This window comes from Erythranthe guttata, chromosome 14, assembly GCF_056151865.1.
Source record: "Erythranthe guttata isolate IM_541 chromosome 14, IM_541, whole genome shotgun sequence".
NCBI classification, from domain to species: Eukaryota; Viridiplantae; Streptophyta; class Magnoliopsida; order Lamiales; family Phrymaceae; genus Erythranthe; species Erythranthe guttata.
The window spans coordinates 22,480,397-22,501,589 of record NC_142546.1 but is presented as its reverse complement, the minus strand read 5'-3'; the positions used below and the strand labels follow the sequence as shown (position 1 = coordinate 22,501,589).

General features: G+C 37.1%; 1 protein-coding gene across 6 annotated transcripts; it reads right to left on the bottom strand.

The window, feature by feature from the left end:
* Window positions 1-3,511: 3,511 nt before the first annotated feature.
* On the bottom strand, window positions 3,512-21,019 carry LOC105959122 (uncharacterized). 6 transcript variants are annotated; one of them, XM_088814628.1, is made up of 21 exons: window positions 20,756-21,019; window positions 19,752-20,356; window positions 18,390-19,427; window positions 18,221-18,317; window positions 17,857-17,947; window positions 15,677-15,822; window positions 15,281-15,474; window positions 14,996-15,123; window positions 14,612-14,869; window positions 13,366-13,506; window positions 12,338-12,589; window positions 11,900-12,040; window positions 11,510-11,821; window positions 11,020-11,196; window positions 9,921-10,851; window positions 9,561-9,781; window positions 8,524-8,628; window positions 6,472-7,761; window positions 5,494-6,195; window positions 5,171-5,408; window positions 3,512-4,459 (listed from the first exon to the last, which is right to left on the bottom strand). In XM_088814628.1, the coding sequence occupies exons 2-21, from the start codon at window positions 20,308-20,310 to the stop codon at window positions 3,645-3,647; spliced, it is 7,836 nt and encodes a 2,611-aa protein (XP_088670754.1). In that variant the 5' UTR covers window positions 20,311-20,356; window positions 20,756-21,019; the 3' UTR covers window positions 3,512-3,644. The 6 variants fall into 6 exon arrangements, with proteins under 6 accessions (XP_088670754.1, XP_088670756.1, XP_088670753.1 ...); XM_088814630.1 differs by having other exon boundaries at window positions 18,414-19,427; window positions 20,756-21,013; XM_088814627.1 differs by having other exon boundaries at window positions 14,996-15,127; window positions 15,282-15,474; window positions 20,756-21,011.
* Window positions 21,020-21,193: the final 174 nt, after the last annotated feature.

The following is a 21,193-nucleotide window of genomic DNA, read 5'->3' as shown; positions in this document are numbered from 1 at the left end:
CGTTTATATATAAAGAAGATATATCATTAAAGTTTCTTAATTAAGATGCGTTTCTTTCTTTTATATATAAAGATTTCTACTCTCTCCCTCAAACTCACTTCATATCTTGTATCCCGAAATGCAATAACGAAGAAATCGATAAATTGTTCTGAAATTTTAATCCACCGTTATAATTCATCCAAACAAGCTAAATTTAGTTGCTATTATGAGTATTGAATTCATTGAATGTAGTAATTGACAAACTATTTTCGTCATGCCTCTAAAATACAAGGGTCCTAATTCCTAAACCGCACACGTCAGCAACAAACTTAACCTGTGGCATGAAGAATATCTAGCCATAGATCTTGTCACTTTAACTACAGTTATAATTACCTAACCCTATTGGTGGGTTGTTTGGCAACAAAATATATGAGGGCGTCTGAAATCTGATTAAACAATTCGTTGGAAATTAATGCACATATGACATAAGTGTGTGTGAGTGTGATTATGTAGATTTACGATTGTAATTTACCCAGTGTAAACAATCAGGCGTATCGTTTAATTACTATGTATGTACCTTATATAACGTGATTTTACAACACACACATCGTTTCATTAAAAATTTATATATTTGAAAACCAGTTTTAATTTCGATGATTTCCTTATTTTATTTTTTTATTTTTCTGTATTACAGTATTAATAAGATCTATCTTGACGTCAACTATGTATAATAATGTGCAGATTCCTCGTTGATTATTTAAACTTCTGTTTTCCATTACAAGATTCGTGTAATTTTGAATTCTGATGATGATGTCAGTTTGAATGACGTTGCAATTAAAAATGTAAATGAATTTCATTTGTTATTTGTATTTTACTAATTATTGGTCTTTCTGGAATTTTCCATCTTCTAAACATAAGACGATACTCTATTTGTTCCACAATATTTGTCTATTTCAAGAATTTTTTTTGTTCCAAAATATCCGTCATTTTACAATTTCAATGTTGCGTTAATTATTACATATTTTTAATTATATTCTTATTAATTCTCCAACATTATTTCTGAATTAATTAGTAAAAAATGATGTTTTTGTCTATTTTCCTAAAATCAAGACATATTTATTGAAATTATTAACACGGTGCTAAGGTAAAAAATGATATAGATTTAAGAACCGCGGGAGTATAATTAAAAATGAGGTGCATTTTAATAACAACAAGTAGGATACTACAATAAGGTTAGGCATCACTAATTCATTAATTAATCATGTAATAAATATTAAAAAGTCTAACAATGCAAGTTGTGATTCTAAAATATATAGTCTTGTTTTGTCCTATCTAATTAATTGTATTAGGTCGTGGGAAAGAGTTTTCTCTTAGATTTGTTTGATCCAATTGTAGTATTAGTACTATTATTTATTGTTTTATTAATATCATGCATCAAACTTGACTTGTAAAAGGGAGAAAATAGAGTATTTCTTTGAAAATTTATTTGACTTTATTTGATGTACAATATTCCTAATAACTTGTCGGGTCGACCCGCAAATTTTATGTTATCATAACTTATCTTGTTTTGTAGGCATGTTTTTATTGGATCATCGGTAATATAGTTAGATTTCATTAGAATATTTAATATTATATTGACTAATCTTATTTTGTAAACTAAACGAGACATAAACGTATTAGCTATTAAGGAAGACAAATGCGTGTACCATACACAAATCATACTCATTAGTATTCAAAATTAAGATTCATATATTTCCAGCAGTTAGAACTTTTATCGACCTCTTCTTTTTAAGTAGATTGTTCGTACAACTGACCTGAAATTAGGCAAATGAATTTAATTGTTCAATTATGATTTATAAACTTAAATTAGCCTCATTAAACTAAATTATATTTTCTATTAATTTAAAGAGTTAACTGCAAAAAATCCCCTAAACTTTGGACGTTTTTGCGCTTTACCCCCTGAACGGAAAAAAGTTGCACGGGCATACCTGAACTTACTTATTTTTAGCACCGATTAAGAAATAGTCCATTTTTGGCCAATTTTGACCGGAATCAAAATCACGTGCGTTGCACGTGAATATAGATGGGGTAAATTAGTATTTTCCCTCACCCCCTTTTCTATCTCCCGTTTATTCTAGAAAAAAGAAAAAGAAAAAAAGTGGCCACCCCCATCATCTTCTTCCTCTCTCCTCTTGCTGCCAAACAGGGGACGGGAGATTTTTACACCACCACCACATCTGCTCCGCCACCGCACCACCACCTTGAAAAAAAAAAACCTACCCAAGACATAAACAACTCTGACCTGCTTCGTAAATTAAATTTCACACGCAATTTCATGAATTTCTTCAGATTACAATGGAAAATACATTCATTCATATTACTAATTAATCCTACAAAAAAATTCTCCACATAAATGGTAACAACTGTAGATGATTAAATCAAAAGCTTCCTCCAAAATCTTATCAAGCCCTTCAAATCCCACTCCAAAATCTTATCAAGCCCTTCAAATCCCACTCAATAACAGTTCAGTTTTCTTCTTTTTTTTTTTTTTTTTTTCCTTCTGGGCACAAGCAAATCTGTATAATTTTCTGCAATATCTGACGGATTTTGATATTTGTGGTCTCAAAGACGAAAACGAAGTGGATTTACAGTCAATTGCAGATTTGGAGCAAGCAACCTTAGTGGCGAAGCAAATCCCGACCACCGCGGACCCATCCAGCGCCACCAAATTCACACCGCCCTCCGTTCCGACGAACACCGTCTCTCTCTATTCCTCACCGGTGGACAACCTCCGCTGCCGCCGCCTTCCCAATCGCACGGCCTGAAAACTCGGTTTTGTCAGCCGTGGGCGGCAGCGGCGAGTTTGGTGAGAACAGTGAGGGCGAGCCCATACAGATGGGCGACGGAGAAGAGGATAAAAAATAGCTAATATTTGTTATAATTACTTCATCAATTCTTCTCAGAACATGTTTTTCAGGCGAGTGAATGAAATTTTGAAATTTCCACTGTTCGTCGGCAAAAGAGGAAGAGAGGAATAAAAGACCGGTTGTGGTTACTTTTTTGTTTTTTGTTTTTTTTTTTTTTTTTCTTTTTTTGTTTTTCTAAAAATATTGTGAATTGACAAAATTGCCCTGTGTTTTCACGTGTGAGTTGCACGTGTGCAATTCAGGCATAAATTTTGCTATAAATGGACTTTTTATTCATCGGTGCAACAATTTGGCAAGTTTAGGTATGCTCGTGCAACTTTTTTCCGTTCAGGGGGTAAAGCGCAAAAACGTCCAAAGTTTAGGGGATTTTTTGCAGTTAACCCTAATTTAAATGTTACATTTTCATCTTCGATTTTTGTAGGAACGAAAACATACATGATTTCTGAAGATGCCGAGCGGTTTGTAAGTTGATTTACAACGAACATTTAACTTGAAATCGAATTTTGGTGACAAGTAATTCCCAATAAATTCTTTAAACTTCACTCTAATTAATCACACCACCCCAAACTGAAACAACTTAGCAATTAAAAAACAAAGATATCAAGTTAAGCTAAAGACAAAAGGTTAATAATCATGTCAGTTTCACCATCATTAGTAGTTACAACATCAAGTCGTTAACAAAGTACCAGATAAGTACCCCACCTGTGGGTACTTTTCAAAATTGCATCTGAACAAATATTATTCGTCGTCCGATAAGCAAACAACACGAGATGTCTGGTTATCCTGTACATTACTGATAATTTCCAAGTCAGACAGTTCCAACGTACCAAAAGTAGAACAAATCTCAGGCAAATTCGAACCGCCATTATTATGACACCTGTCAGTCGCCGCCGCCGCCGCCGCCACTGTAGGCACTGGCAGATTAGCTAAGGGTGGCCTTGGTGGCGGTGCTTGTGTTTGTGGGCCAGGTGGCCAAGGAGTGGTCTGTAAACCAGGCTGAGAAGGTTGCATTTGTTGTAGTAGTGAAGATGAATGGGGTATGGAAGCAGCTGGTCTGAAGGGTTGAAGGTGTGGGGCCCGCGAACGAATTTCACAACCAAGACGTGGGGGATTACGTGTAGGAGTGATGGAACTAATGAGTAGGGGTGGTCTGGAAGAAGACGACGAACTTGAGAGAAGGTCTTGTATGGCTTGTACAAGTGGAGGAGTTGCTGCTGCTGCAACACTTTGACCTGGGGCAATGGAAGGTCGCATAGAAGGTTGCCGTAGTACCTGCTGCTGCACTGTTTGTACAGCTGGAGCTGCAATCTGCTGCTGACTAGGACCGGCGAAAGGTCTCACAGAAGGTGGCCGTGATACCTGCTGCTGCACGGTTTGTACAGCTGGAGCTGTGATCTGCTGCTGGTTAGAACCGGGGGAAGGTGGTCTCACAGAAGGTGGCCGTGATACCTGCTGCTGCAGGGTTTGTCCAGCTGGAGCTGGACCGGGGGAAGGTCTCGCTGGTGGTGCCATCGATAAATGAGGTAACCGTGGCATGAACAAGGATGAAATACCTGCAACAGAGCCCCAAAAAAAATCTCAGGCAAATTATTAACAATTGAGAAGCGCACATTACTAGTAAAATAAAACGGCAGAACCCAAAAAATTGATGCAAGACTAAATCATGTTACGGGTTGAGTTTCTAGAACATTCCCAAGACGTGTAGAAGAAAATAACAGAAGATGGATAAATGCAAGCAGTAAAACAAATAACCGCAGAATGTCAGACCACAGCTGATACTCTAACAGTGGAAGTCACCTCACGTTAAACAATGGTCGATGGTCACTGGACCATGAACACGTCGTCAAATGTAAAGCAGAAATGGACAAACAAAAAGCATACACCCACAAAATGTCTGAACTGCTTAATAAGTCCACATTCATAACCACACTCAGAATTGGTCAAGAACTAGAAGCATAGCTAGCATAGAAAATACATCAATCAAATGCCGATCAAATTACTAAACAAATAAGTCTGCAGTGATTTTCTTTGTTTTTAAAATCAACTCACAATGGATTATGCATGAAAACCAACGAAACCAGAAGTTATCTATGAGGTACAACAGTGAACACTTCATCGACAATGATATTAAGGAGGGAGAGAAACAGTAAATTGAGACCTGCCAAGGAAATTCGCGATAATCATATTGAAAGACTAATGTGGATGTAGAGATTCTGGACGGAGAAAAAATCGAATTCAGAAACCAAAAAAAATCATTTCCGTACCTTGTTCCATGACTGGGAGCCCAGAAGCCCTGGGATCCCCACCCTTAGATCTGCACTTCAATCTGAAAGCCTCGGCCAATACTTTGTTCATATGAACTATGTTCTGATTCGTTTCAAGTTCATTTCTTTTCAATCTGAATTCGGCCTTAGTCTCCTGAAGTTTCACGTCATATTTCTTACGTATTTGAGTAATAATTTCTTCTATCTCCTTCTCACAATCTGAATTTATTTGTGACATCTGTCAAGAGAGAGAGAAAGAGAGATTATTACAAGTTGACACGAAAATGAGAAAGAATACGATCAAGAAGAAATTCGGCAATGACCATATTTTCGTGGTTTTTTTCCAATTGCTCAGTTTCTTTACGTATCCTCTCTAATTCATGTTGTAGTGGGTCGGCTACAAACGATGGAGCTGAAGTCCGAAAAATGTGTCGATGAGCAGGAGGGGCAAGAAAGTAATTAGGACCATGGCCTGCACCTGTTTCGAGTTGCAGACCAGCTTGATTTGGCTGCCCAGCTGTGCCCATCCTTACTTGGGGTATAGCAATATCATTCTGGCAAACATCAGATAATTCTACACTCTGTGTATGAGCAACACCTGTCATAGGTACTATTATATCAAGGCGACCGCTGCTACATATTTCCACATTTTCCGCACTTCGAGAAATAGATTCTTGAGCCACTCCTGTCACCCTAGGCTCCACAGTTTGAGAGGAGCTTCTTCCTTGATCATGGTCTTCAATGGTTGGAGACTGATTGCGGCTAAGAGATATATCAACTGGGGACTCCACATTGGATGCTACAGGGTTTACGACTTCATCAGTTACTGGTGCTTCAAGATTGGTCGGTATAGGAGTCACAACTTCATCTATTACTGTTGCTTCAGGAATGGAGGGACTGGGAGCAACAGTATCAACAAGTGCTGATCTTGCTACCTCAGAAGTACTCTGATTTTCCACAGCTGGTGCATCTAGGTCTCGTATTTCAGCAGCAGCAAAACTTTGGTCAAGCTTATCTTGTTGTACCTATCAGAAAATAGCAGTTTCATTAACACAATCTCAAGAATATTTAAATGCAAATATTATATCGAGAATTTTAAGTAAATTTGTCAACTCGAGGAAGTTTAACTTCTTGCTGCAGTTTTGTTGACATATTCTCAAAACGAAATATTGTATGGAGAAATCATAAGTGAGAACTGGAGGATGGTCAATCATTTCCAGATGAGCTTCGCAGTTAAAGATAATGTACTAGAAGGAAAGAGAGCAAAAGTATATAACTTAGGAAAGGAAAAGAGTACATACTTGCCCTGCAAACAAGTCAGAACAATCGGGCATGGCTACAGTTTGCTCTGAATGCACCAGTGTTTGTCCTGGGCTTTGTAATAATTCTCCACTGGCTGTTTCATCAGTTCCATCTTTCTGGCTCACCAAAGCATTAGGCAAAGCATTTCCACTTCCTTGGTCTGACGACTCCTTAGATGCACCACTTAATTCAACAGGGTGGACACGCCCCACAAATTTATTAGGAACAGTTTTGGACACTTCTATTGGACACTCTTCACTCAGCTCAACTGGTTGAATTATATCAGAAACCTTTTCCACAGGGGCAGGTAAGTCTGCAGAAACAGTTTCCCCTTTATCAGTGGAATTATTTGATAAATTAAGATGTTCAACCATACGCGACGATGAATTTTCCAAGGACACAACTTTTCCTCCATTTTGTGCACAAGCAGTTCCCGAGTTTTCAACAGGAGTTTCGGGGTCTATTGCCTCAGCTGGTGGACTACTGGATGTTATGGAAGGTGCGGCGTCATCCCCAGATTGAGAACCAAGTGACTGGGGCCTATTGACGGTCCCTACTTCACTAGAGCAGACTTTTGCTTTATCCAGCCACAGAGCTGCCTTTTGTCTCTCCTCATTTATGGCAGCTAATTGCTCTGCCTCAAGATCTCTAAACTGCACATCCTTTAAGAGATTGTGCTCTTCCATCTTCTTAGCAAAATTAGAATCCAAAAGCTTGAGTTTGTCCACTCTCACTGAGCCTTGACCATGTATAGACCGAATAAAGGCCGACTCCAGTTTGTGATCTGTCTCCAATTTGACCCTTTTCTCCTCCCAGACTCGGTGGAACTCCTGAATTTCCTGTTGATGTTTCCTTTCAAGTTTCTTCGTCCTCTTGTCACATTTTTTCTGTATTTTCTTTAACTTATTAATTAGTTCGCATGAAGCAGTTTTATTATCATTGGGTGTCACTTTCTGCTGTAAAAGGACTTGCCCTTCAGAATGCTCTTCATTAGCAGATTTTTCTGTAATCTCATTTTTCAAATTTCTCGCATTATGTGACGACGACTGTGAGCTCCATTCATTAACGTTTGGTTCTTTGCTGATATCTTCTTCAGCTATCAAGCAATCACTGCCTGAGTTAATATTATTCTCTGAACATTGCAAATAATTTCTTTTGAGAGATCGCATCTTTAAATAAACCGTGCTCGCTTGTTCTTCAGTGCATTGATAGTTCAGAAGCTGTTCCGCTAACATGAGTGAATTCTTCTTATCAACTTTTTGTTTTGTGATTGACGCTGCATTCCAATACTGATAGAGTAGAAGTACAATCAAATCTATTAGAGCGTGCATGAGTCAGCAGAGAAGTATTCCTTTAATTTAGAAAGGAAAAGCATATGAAGAGGAATACTATGTCGTTATAAAAAAATGGATAGACGCTAAGCACATAGATTAAATACACTGGCTAATACTTGAAAACCCCATTGACTATGTGAATCAACAGATGATAAGGAAAAAAGAGTAAAATGTTGCTGCACATTAATGGTCTACCCTCAACCCACTAGAAATATACACCACGCCAAAGTTAGCCTAGCATTCCAATCCAAGAGGAGCAAGATTCATATAGGTCTTAAATGAGTAACCCCATCAATTTACTTTTAATGACTTTGTTCCATGTTTCTATTGGTTTTCTTCGATAAATTGTGGATACTGGTACAATATTTGTTTTGGAGTTTTGGTAGATTGGGAGTTAAGTATGGAATTAACAATATTTGTTTATCCCCGAGAACTTTTCATATAAATGTTAATATTTTTTTTTTAAATAAAATAAGCAATTTCATGCGACATACAGATCTCCTCCACAAAACATGTGGCGTGAACACCATACTTGACACATGAAGCCTTAAGAACTTGTCACTAGCAAAAACAATTTTTTTATCATATATTCAATAGGAAGGGATTTGGGAAGAAAAAAGTAAAGCACTACATGCAAGCTAGAGCTACATTACCAAACTCAGTTTTTTTTTCTAATTCTACATATCTTCTAATAGTCTACTCTGAAAAGAAACTGACCAGAGATATCTGGAACGCCTGCACAATTGATGGTGAGTCACTGTTAAAGTGGTGATTCTTCATAACATAATCCAAAAATCTTCTCGCAACATTAGTAACTTCTTCCTGCATTTTGAGGCCGTGTGGACAGATCAGACAGTAATTAATAAATGGGGTGATCTAACTGAAGTACAACAAATATGTCATCATGAGGTTCAAGGTTCATCTAGACAATAACTATTAAAACAAATTCAAAGAGGGAACAAAATAAATTATTCCTTCGCTTGAGTAATATAAAAAAGAACTCAGATGCAGCAGCCTTTTTTCCATACAACTTCAGTAAAAGAATTAAAAGGATATACTTAAACTTGACTGACACCAGAGAAAGTTAATCATGGCTGATTAAGAAGTAATTAGCCCACTATATGCTACTTTCTCTGAAGAAAGGAAGCAGCGTCATGCAGAAACTCTATCAAAGAGGAGACTTACTCAGAAGACTCTTCTAACATTTTCTCACTTCTAATCATATCCAATAAATGTTACTTTTATTCCATAACTATTCTCAAGCTTTAAATTAATTTTTAGAAGGATGTTATCCTCTTCAAGATTAGTCATCCACTCATCCGTATAGTCATATTTATGCCAGTCTAACACTTATTTGGGGTGCAATTCAACCACTTAATTCTATAGAATTGACCAAGAAATTATATAGATGTCAATCTACCATGTGTTTCATTAATTACTCTTCTTGCACACACAACAGAATTGCCCCGACACCCACACCCTAAAAAAACACAGAAACATATCTGTTTTGGGGAAGCTAAACCTTTGCCACCAAATTCAGAGCAGACAAAATCTGAACTAGATGTATGGTTGCATTTTTGATAGCCTGGGATGTGGGTGATATGAAGGTATGGATGTACTAGAGAGAAAGATGCATGGGTATATAGCTGTTTGCGTCTCTATTCACAATGAAGACGATTTTTACCGAAACTTTTAGAATGAAGTATAAAGAACCGGCCAATGAAGTATAAAGAAGGCTAACGGTAGCTTTTTACCGAAACTTTCAGAATTTGGCATAGTCTCGTCATCTCCCCTTGCAGAAAACTGTGGAGGCTTTTCTTCTCATCAGATGATACATTTTTTTCCTCTGACACAGCCACAGAAGCCTCATCACCAAAAGAGCTCTGGACAGAGATGCTATTTGGTTTATTGTTGGGGGTGCTGTCACTCCGCAAATCTTGAGATTGATTACAGGGTTTGATTGTCGTAGAATGCCCTGCATAACCATAAGACATTTTTAGTAACATTTTGTAGAGGTCTGAATTACAATATGCTTCTCCTAATTCTCCTAACATTTTTAGTAATTAGTAAACATAAGATTGACTACAGGGTTTGATTTTCAGGATATCTATTACCTCCCTCAGGAACAGCAACTTGAGCCACTTGGTGCACTCCTAATTCTACTTCAACTATGGCAGGATCCGGATTCTTATTCAACATCTTTTTACGTTTCTTTGACACGTCATGTTTCTCTGCTTCTAATTTACTTGGAGATCCATCCAAGTAATTAACTCTCTTTCGATTCCGCCGACATGGCCCCTTCAAATGTTTCCACTGCGGATTTTTCCCATCCAATAAGTTCCTCCAAAAAATATGAGGCTCTTCTTCATCTTTCAACTCAAGTTTTGTCTCACCAAGCGTTGAAACATTATTATTGTAGCTTCCAACACCCAACTTAACTTTCGAAATGATAGAATTTGAGTCGGTATTCTCACTTCCTGAAAGTATGGCCTTAAACTCCTTGACAACTTCATTCAAAAGCAATTGTTCAGATGAAACGTTCAAAGCCAAGTTAGACTTGTTATCAGCATGATACTCGTCTAATTTGCTGAATAGATACATGGCACCCCATCGGAGGAGAGTATTACTCGTGGTCCGGTTAAAATTTTGCAAATTATTATCAAGATTTAAGTTTTGCTTTGCAAGAATCAGGGCTCTTTCTTCAACAGTAAATGATGAATATAACCTGAAAACTTTGATATGCTCAACTTTTGAATCAATTGATATCTTTTGCAGTGCTCTCAAATCGTTTGCTGGATTCCAGTCGCTATCAAATATGATAATAACATCCACTGATGAAAGTTTAATTATTGAAGCACAAGCACGAGTTTCTAATAGAAAAACAAACTGTTCAGTTTCCTTCTTGTTAAAACGATTCAGAGCAGCTTGTTTCTTGGAACGGAGAACCCCAGCATCAATACGTTCATAAGTATGTTGACCAAATCTTTGACGCAAAAAATCATCTAATATATCTCCAGTTGATGCCCCTCCTGAGCCAATGATCAACTATAATAAAGTAGTTAAAAAACAGTGAATTGATAAAACGATAGAAGTACATTTCATAAACCTATAAAGCAAAATAATAGGCAGGCCCACATGTATAAATAACTGAACGAGATGCTTAAACAAGCAGCTCATGCATGTTTTCAAAAAAGATTCTCTAGTTCGATATACCTGATAAAGTACAAGTACTCGTAGCCCTCGCATCTTAATCTCAGTCAGAATTGAGTCAAGAAGTTCTAATTTGCCACTTGCTTTTACCCCATAGTCCAAAATCTCGGCTGCAGGACGCTGCTCGGCAATCAAGGATCCTTGTACAGAGGAATCCAGAAGATAAGGGTGATCGCAGCACTGAAAATAAATAACATGTCATCAGAATGCTAACCTGATTAACAGCACAAATCACCAAAACATTAAAAATGCAATCTTCCCAACATAAAAGATGAGACGTAGATGATTGGCTGTGATTTATTTAATCACAAAACTGCAGCCGTAAACATCAGCAATCCAATATCAGACAGTAACAAGAGTTAAGTCAAACAGTTTCTAAGTAACATAAACAGTTACTCTTCGTCCTTGACAGAATTATGGGTCAAGACTATTTTCTCAAATAATGAAATGTGTGCATATCGTCATATAATTGGTGAGAAATGACCGAGCAAACCTTTCGAACAGTAAGAAGAATATCTTGGAGGGCACCAACATGATCATTTTTCGAACAAGAGCGAAGATAAATAGAGTTTGAAAGAAGCGTATCACAATACTCCTCAAGCTGAAAATTTGACATCTGAACCGGAAGCCAATACTCAATGAGCCTGGACACTTGAGAAGTGCTTCCATTTGCAATAAAACGTGACAATCTATCTTTCAATTTGCAAATATTCTCATTTGTATCAGACTTCAAGCCCGCCAGTTTGTCAAAATCACCATCACTTTCAAGCAATGATAGTATTTTAAGGTACTCAGATGTTGACTCCTGAGAAGTTTGAAATGGGATATTAACAGAAGTAAGTATAATAAAGAAAAAGATCAAAGATCCAGATGTGTATCGCACCTTTATTTGACCACTAAGGATAAGTATCCTCAACTCTGTAGAGAGTATCCTAATTTGTTCGAGATCAATTGATAACTCGGACTGTTTGTAACCATCAATTACAATTGCTTCCCATTTTATGCTTCTCAGTCTGTCTAGATCCTGCATGATTGATTTATATTACAAAACAGAATATTACAATAAATGGGAACTGAACCATAAAGTGATTGACTATAACTTGTCCCAGCCCCGCCTGGAAAGGACAACATATCTTACTCCCAGATTATAATTTTGTTGACACCAAACAGAAACATTAAACTTCTAGTGGTTATGGGCAACATTTAAGGAGAGAGGACATAAATAAAGTAGGAAAATTTATCAAACTAGAGAATATATTACAACCAACCAGGTGGTAAACGCTTCTAAATATAAACAATAAAGATGCCGTGGCAACTGTACCTCCAAAACAACTTCTGCAGAAGACAGTAGCACTTGGAACATCACACGGCTACCTCCTTCATTAAATTCTGATGCTCTGATCCCCTTCCTGGTGTTTCTGTTTCCACTATATACAACAACATCAACTGATGGCACCAGTCTTGCGAACTCAGCTTCCCAATGAGACACTGAGCTAGAGGCGGTAACAACTAGGAAAGGCCAACCAATCTCACTGATAGATCGAATAAAAAGAATAATAGCCACTGCTTGCTCCTGCACAATTGATAAGATCTATTACAAAGACTTAAATCTACAGTCAGAGTATCAGTTACCCTCAACTCGGCTATCTAGAAGTAGGATTATTGAACATCTGCTAGACAACAAGCAGCAAAGAGAAACAAAAAATATAAGCAAAATTTGAGGCATGTGCGATGCACTCCAGTATAGATGTGCCTGTAGAGTGAAAGCATACTTGACATGTGTTGTATATAACATATGGGAGGGAGGGAGGGAGGGAGGGGAGGAGAGAGAGAGATGCCTGTGAAGGGAAGAGAATAACTGAAGACGAGTTTCCAATATTTTGCTAAAGAAAAAGTATAAGCCTGATAAGATCGCAACCAAGAAGAAATGTGTAACTTCTACATCTAAATGATTAGAAAAACACCAGAAAGGATCTTATCTCTTTATCAAGGAAGGAATGCTTCAAAAGCTTAAGGCAATAACCTACAAGAATTTGCTGTATTGAAGTATTACCTAAAATGGACTTGCACCATCAGTTATAGATAATATTTCTCAGAAAAAAACCAACAGGAATATGATTTTCATTCTCTACATTTAAAGATACACTAATCACTATCTGCATCAAAATACATTTACACAGTCCGAGTCCTATTTTTTTTACTGAAATTGATTTCACTGCACAAGAATTTTCGTAAGAACCATGAACATGAGGAAGAGTTTCAATTGATTGCAAAAATGCGGAAGTCAGTTAGTATATAAGAAAGGCTATTATTTAAATGAACTCGATCAACAAACGAGACGACTCTCACCTGATCATTAAAAGCAACAGCATTCTGACCTTTGAGCAAAAACTCGCGTAGCTTATTCACATTTTTCAACACATCATTGTCATTGACAAGTGATTGATTGGCTGGAAGCTCTGACAGTTTGACAACAGATCCCTTGTGATGCTACAGTGTCAGAAAAGAGAAAAAGATTAAACAAGGACTATAGAGGCATATACTATTAGAAGACTGTAAACTATTATCATGGCATGGCATTCAATGAGGTGATCAGTTACAGGCAATTCAGCAAAGACCAAAATATTAAACAAGGACTATCGAAGCATATACGATCAGAAGACTGTAAAATATTATCACAGTATGACACTGAATAAGGTCATCAGTTACAGGCAATATCCATATGCATAATATCAAACTCACTCCAGCAAGAATGAGTAGTTTTCTCGTATTATTTTCAGCTATGAGTAGATCCAATAAATCCAAAACCCAAATCGGTATATCCATTCATTACGGCTGGTGTACAGTTTCATACATGGGCTTAAACTAATAAAAAAATATATTTACTCTAAACCCTCAGAATGTCAACGATTTAGTCTCTAACTGTGGTATCTTTGTCCTTGAAGCAACAGTAATAGTAGATTATATTTTTTTCATCAGTGCCCAATGGCGGGTCTAACTTGGTGCAAGTGTGCCCTTGCACACCCTTGAATTTTGAAGTTTTTTATACACGTGTTTGAATATTGAAATTTTAGGGGGTAAATATAAAGTTTTATTAAAAACTTATGTAGTATAACTTTCTTGTCTATGTATTGATTTATGCTATTTTAATTTAAATCAACAAAATATTTATCTATTTTATGACTTCGTATAAATACTCCTAAAAAATAGGGGGCGCTGCCCCTGAACCCCCATAAGCATGTTAACCCACCCTTTTAGCACGTGTCATCTATACTTTTTACCACAAAAAAAATTAAAAAATCTAACACCCTTGAGTACAAACCTAGATTCCTATTGTCGGTGCCTATTAAGAAATCAAACAGTCTGGACAACCATGTCAAGTACTCTCGCATATGCAACTATTCTGGTGAGTGAAACTGGAATAACCTCTAGGAGGAAGAAAGCAAAAGAAATGAGAATACAACAGCAAAATTCCTGCCATGGAGTCTATGTAGGATTCTACATAGTCATACCTGTTACCTATAGTTCCAACCCGTCCAGTTTCATAACTAACAAAAAACAAGAAATAAATAACTGCATGTGACAGACGGGTCACCTTATTAACTTCTTGCTTAGCCTTTTGACAACGAATTTCATAGTCCTTCACTAGTTTCTGACCTAGAGGTGAGCTAAGGAAATAGGAATCCTCCAACTCCCATGTAGCATGGTCATAACTAAGGCCACGCCATTTCACAAGCCATTCGTAATTGCATACTGAAATAACATCAGAAGAAGCTATATAGATTTTATCCTGAATATATCGTTTCAATAACAAACGATGTGGCACCATCCACTCCGGACTCCACTTCACAGCCTGCAGAATAAGAGAACAAAACATGAATACAAGTATACGTATCATATTTGTATTGACTAACTAATCTGACAATTTAACTAGACTTTTGGCAATCTAACTAGACTTTTAAGCAGAGAGTAACTTAACCTGATCCTTCTCGACAAAGTTGGAGACAAGAGAAGAATATTCAAGCAGCAGTTGTGTTTCTGGCACCCAATGGTTGTGAATGTGCGCAAGACCATGGTATTTAACAAGATATTGCCTCTGTCGAACTCCTACCATCAGAATACAGTATTAAACGATAAATCAGAAGCAATAATATGAATGATATATGACTGTCAACATTTTGATTGACTATAACCACAATAATCTGATGGATTGATCTACATTTGTTTTGACTTGAATGTAGGTATTTCAATAAACATGTCAGACCTTCAGCATTTGAAACCCCCACTTCTCGAACATCCCAAATCGACTCGACTCCTTCTGACACGGAGTGAACACCAAATAAAATCTTCTTCTTTACACACTGGGAGCAGTGCCAAACACCTGGCAGAGCATCGTTAAGAGGGGGATCTAGGCAAGATAGATGATAGCATCTCATGCAACCTTTTCCCTCACAGCACCTATAAATGCATGTAAAGACAAACCCTAAAAATCTCACGGTTAAAGAAAAGAATAAAGAAAGCAATAAGTTTTCATTTTGTATAAAACTATTGAAAACCCAGAGCATCAATCACAGATAAAAAATTAAAACAATGTTCTGATCTATATTTCATAATCAATGACCAATTTGGTAGAAAGAGCCCTAACAAAGGTTTTACCCACAGGAGTTCGCCACCTTTGTCGCACAGCGCACAAACATTTTCATGACCATTCATTTGAGAATCTGCACGCCTCTCCTTCAATAAATGTCTGGAGTCACATTTTTCAGCAGATTCTGAGGTGACAGCAGCTCCCTGATCGCTTCTATCCTAAGGCGTAAAGCATTGCCAGAAAACAGCATGATCACAATCATATATTACAGCTCTCTATTAATCAATAAGCTTGTCTATTAAATGACAACTTTTACGTCAATGACATAAATTAAAATTATAATCATTATATAGAAAATTAATAATTAGCCATGGCATAGAAAATGAGATTGCAGATGCTGAAAGAAGGCACAAAGTGAATCACAAAACATGTTTTCACTAGAGTGGTCAAGTTTGAGAAAGCAAAAGATAGTCATCCTTCCCTTTAATACAGTCAATAATTAATAATACAAAGTTAGGTAGCTCAAAATGATTGATCTTATGCCACAATTTAATACTATAAATTCTCTCAGTGGCAAAGAGGACCACGAAGAAACAGAGCATGCAAGATTATTTCAAGCAAAAAAGAGAATAAGAGGAAGGCATAATGAGACAGAAAGAGTGAGCAAGTCAAAGAGTAAATCCAGATTTTCAATGTAGTTTATGGTGCTAAGGTATAAGCTAACATGTAGAAGCAATTTTGTTCAATTTGTTAGCTATCTTCATCTTCCGGAGACAACACAGCTCAGGAAAATCCATATGTTGATATTCACTTAAACCCACTTAAATTTGGGTAAATAAGATATAAAAAATGGATAAACGAAATTTTATAGTGGTTAAATAAATATTTTCATTTTTTAGGTTATTATTTGGTGAATTATGTGTGTTGAACTATTTTAATATGCTATTCAAACAATATTTAAAATTCCTAGATCTGTATTAGTTGTCAATTCATGCTCTAATTTCCAAAGTCAATAGGTTTTAAGACCGGACGAAATTTCCTAAACTTTATATAATGTTGTCCAAGATGATTTTAGAAGTTGTCAGCTTAGACTCTGGCTACTATTTCAATAATGAATCACTGGCTACTTACCTACCAGATTTAAAGCTATTAGATTTTGCCTAGATACTAGATTAAACTTCAATTTACTACTTTGTATAAATTCAGTTCAGATATACCAGTACTCTTTCCTTTCTCCTTATTCTTTCTCCTATTATTGCTCTCCCTTCTTTATTTTCTTCTTCCACCAACACCCAGATGCTGGAATCTAATTGGATCACATAAACATTATATGCTGACCCAATGCTTGTGCAAATGCAAAAAAAATAACAAAGAGGTTCTCACTCCTCAAAAGTTTTGAAGTGTCTTTGTAGTAAACACAAAGATCAGAAATTAAGACCTTAATTTTTATGTTATATTAACTATAACTACCAAAAGTGGCTAAAAGATGGCAAATATGCAAGGGTAATTAGTCAATCTCTGTCATCAATCAGGCTCTGCCTTCTCCAATAACTAACTCATTCTGAATCAGATAACCCCAATATAGGTTTGATAGTACACTTGGAACATTTTTTTTCTGAACAGAAGAGCCATCACTCATAACCCAGATGTGGTAGTAGTAGATTACTCCGAAATCTTGTTACACAAAATAACAGAATATCTTAAGAGCCAGAGTGAGTTCTTAGTGATCACCCACTAGGAGGACAACAAGTACCTAACACAGTAGACTGGCAGAGTATGTAACACTAACACCAAACACGAGTGCAAAAGAAACGAAAACCTTTTCAGCTGAAACATCTAATCGTATTATATAATAGCCGGTGCCACATGAAGATCAAATGTATTGTCAGAGCACAAAGAAAAATGTTGTGGGCAGTTCAACTACATAATATTAGTGAAAAAACCCAAGCTTAGTCCACTAGTTACGCGGATTATGTTTTGATCAATGAAGGAAAGTTGATTTACACAAATCATATAGAACATAAATGTGATAGTTGAATGAAACATATAGAAATGCAGTCTATTTCCCTTCCAAGTACAAAAGTCCGGCCATTCTTTAATAGGTATGCAGACTCATGTATAGATTTAGGCAGAGAGAGTGACTTTTGACTTGTCAAGAACCACAACACTAACAACCAAAACCAAATTAAACATCAAAATACATATCCAAATTTTTTAGTCGATACAATATGCTGTACACATTAAAGACCAACCTTGCATTTGCATGTAGAGATGCTGCCTAGCTCCTTGCACACTGCAGAATTGCAAGAACACAGCTCCTGTTCTGGTGAATCATATCCAACCCTGAACAAAATGTTACAAAAATTTAGAAATTATCTCAGCAAAACCAGGAAAACTTACATTTTTTCGGTTTCTTTTCTTTTCTTTTTTTTTCGTTCGGGGGGGGGGGGGGGGGGGGGGGGGGGAGTGAAGGGAAAGAGCTTCAAGTATCACACATAAGTTGTGCAGCAAGAAAACCAGTCAGTCAGACCCCCACATACAAGATCATAGAACTAATAACAAAAAATCATTGCCTAGAAAGTAGAATGCAATTGCGGTGTAGAGGTTGAAGCATACCTTTTGATTTTAGAGCATAGAACACAAGTCCCCAGAAGATCGCAACTTTCACACTTAAATGATGGTGATGGTGATGGTGATGGAGTAGTTTCTGCAACTGCCAGCAAAAAATATTTACCAACACTTAATATTGTAAGATCTAACTTTCTACCGATAGTGTAGAACATACCTTCTGTGCACATAAATTTCTCACCTGAACTTGCAGAACCATCTTGTGATCTTGCCAAGGAAGTTGAACTTTCCGACTCAGGAGCATCTATATTGTCAGTGGAAAGACAGTTTTTTGACGATCTTTCAGTATTATTGAACGTTTCTCTGACACTCAAACTAGTGTGTGAGTCTTTTGAACAAGGATTGACCACAACATTGTCCCCAAGGCGGGAATCCACAATAACGTCATGTTCGATGTCTGTGTGACAGCCTTTCAAACTACAAATCGACTTTTGAGCATCTATGTTGTCAGTGGAAAGACAATTTTTTGACGATCTTTCAGTATTATCGAACGTTTCTCTGACACTCAAACTAGTCAGAGAGTCTTTTGAACAAGGATCGACCACAACATTGTCCCCAAGGCCGGAATCCACAATGACGTCGTTTTTTATGTCTGTGTGACAGCCTTTCAAACTACAAACTGATTTATGAGCATCTATGTTGTCGATGGGAAGACAATTTTTTGACGATCTTTCAGTATTATCGAACATTTCTCTGACACTCAAACTAGTCTGAGAGTCTTTTGAACAAGGATCAACCACAACATTGTCCCCAAGGACGGAATCCACAATGACGTCATTTTCGATGTCTGTGTGACAGCCTTTCGAACTACAAACTGACTTTTGAGCATCTATATTGTCGGTGGAAAGACAAATTTTTGATGATCTTTCAGTATTATCGAACGTTTCTCGGACACTCAAACTAGTCTGAGAGTCTTTTGAACAAGGCTGGCCAACAACATTGTTCCCAAGGCCGGAATCCACAATGACGTCATTCTCGATGTCTGTGTGACAGCCTTTGGAACTACAGACTGACTTTTGAGTAGCTTCATTGTCAGTTTTATCAATACTTTCGTCTCTTAAATTCCCCACCACCCCTCTATTGCACTCATCACTAATATCCTCATCATTTCCTATTGGCTTAGAGTCAACGCCTTTGCTATTACCACTGCAAACATCAGATAATTTATCTCGTCCTTCCAGATCTCCATCACCATCTAATGAAAGACACGATAAAAATATTTCACTTTACGCATAAGTCAGCATATTAAGGAACTACAAATGTGTCACTGGGCGTGCAGTCGTGCACATACAATCTCTAAGCCATACTTAGTAACCACACTCAATTTGCCAAAAAGTAAAAATGGAAAAAACAAAATACAACCTCTTTGACACGAGATGTCCTGTGATATGTTATAACGAGAACGAAGGAGACCAAACAGATAATGTGGACTAAATAATGCGTTATAAACGAAGATAAGGCTCGCAAGTGTTCCAGTTGAATTGAACTACGGTGATATTATAGAGATTAATTAACTTACCAAGCACGGTTTCCTTACTCCGCTGTTTTTTAAATAGAGATTTGAAAGAGCGACCATCCATCATCTTTCTCTTCTTGTTGCCAACAGCTTCCAGGTCAACTTCAGCTTTTCTGCTTTCCGTTGTCAATTCAATCAAGGTCTTCTCCTTCCTTCTCTTCGACCCTGACGAACTAAGCTCCTTCGCAGGCTGCTTTGAACCAGAAGCATTTGATACTAAATTTTTCTTTCCCCTGTCAGACCTCCTAACAGGACTTGGTGTATTGTGTTTTTCTAGTCTTTCAGATTTCCTCTTCATGGGAGGTGTCAAAGCCGGCAAACCCTTATCGAGACGCTTGGACTTGCGCATAATTTGAGGACTCGTCGTCGTCTGTCTGGACGATGCCCTGCTTTTAGGGTTTGGCGTTGTTGGCCTGGACGAAGATTCTTCCCTAGCTGATCTTGCATCTGATACATCAGTACTGCGAGTTGACGGATCTTTTCGAAAGTTCACTTTCTTCTTTGTACTACTGTCATCTGCTTCTTCCTTACTTCTTCTAGCAGAACGAGTATCACTCACCATTCTTCTCAAGCTGCAGTAATATCCACAATTTTGTGGACTCTAAATTCTGACAAAAACAACAGAATAAAGTTGGAAACTTCAGGGTTACAAACTCTTCACTGCCAGTCGATAAGTTGCAATCATTCCTAAACCCTCACTAAAACTCTAATCCACAATCCGACTGATACACAACGACGCTAGTTAGATATAATTCGATTGTTCGAAACTATAATACGGGGAAAAAACTAAATCAAACTTGATTTCATATTTTATTTTCAGAATAAGGGGAGATACAAGCACATGCAACAGCCTACAAACAAGCACTCCATACCTATGTAACCGATAAAACATATGAACAGATGAACACAGAACAAACACAAACCACGGCAATGCATGAAAATTCAAACCACCGGTGATTATTATTGGGAAAGCGACAATTTGTAAAAAAAAATAGAAACAAAGTTACCTTCAGCTTCAAGTGCGAAATTAAACCCTAGATTCTGGAATCAGAATACGGGGAGAATTCCCGACATTGTTTACGGATTTTTAAAGAAAATCAAATTTCTTGACGAATCCCTAGATACGCCAACTCAAACCCCACGCCCAGCAATTTGTTTATTCTGAATGTGTTTCTTGTGAGCAAATTACGGGCCTCGTTCGTAATTAGTGTAGGAAGAAAGAGTTTTACAATCTAAACAATGGAAAACGTCTCGAACAAATTTGCGTTTTCTGGGGCTGATTATAAGTCGCTTTTATAGTTTGTGTATTTTGTTGTTGTTCCAATTTTACCCTGCACTTTGTCACGCCCTTTGGTTTTCCTTTTTGCTTTTTATTTTTCTTAATTTTTATATACATTTTTTTTTTTTTTTTTTTTGCTTACAGTATAGCAAAATTAATAGGTAAA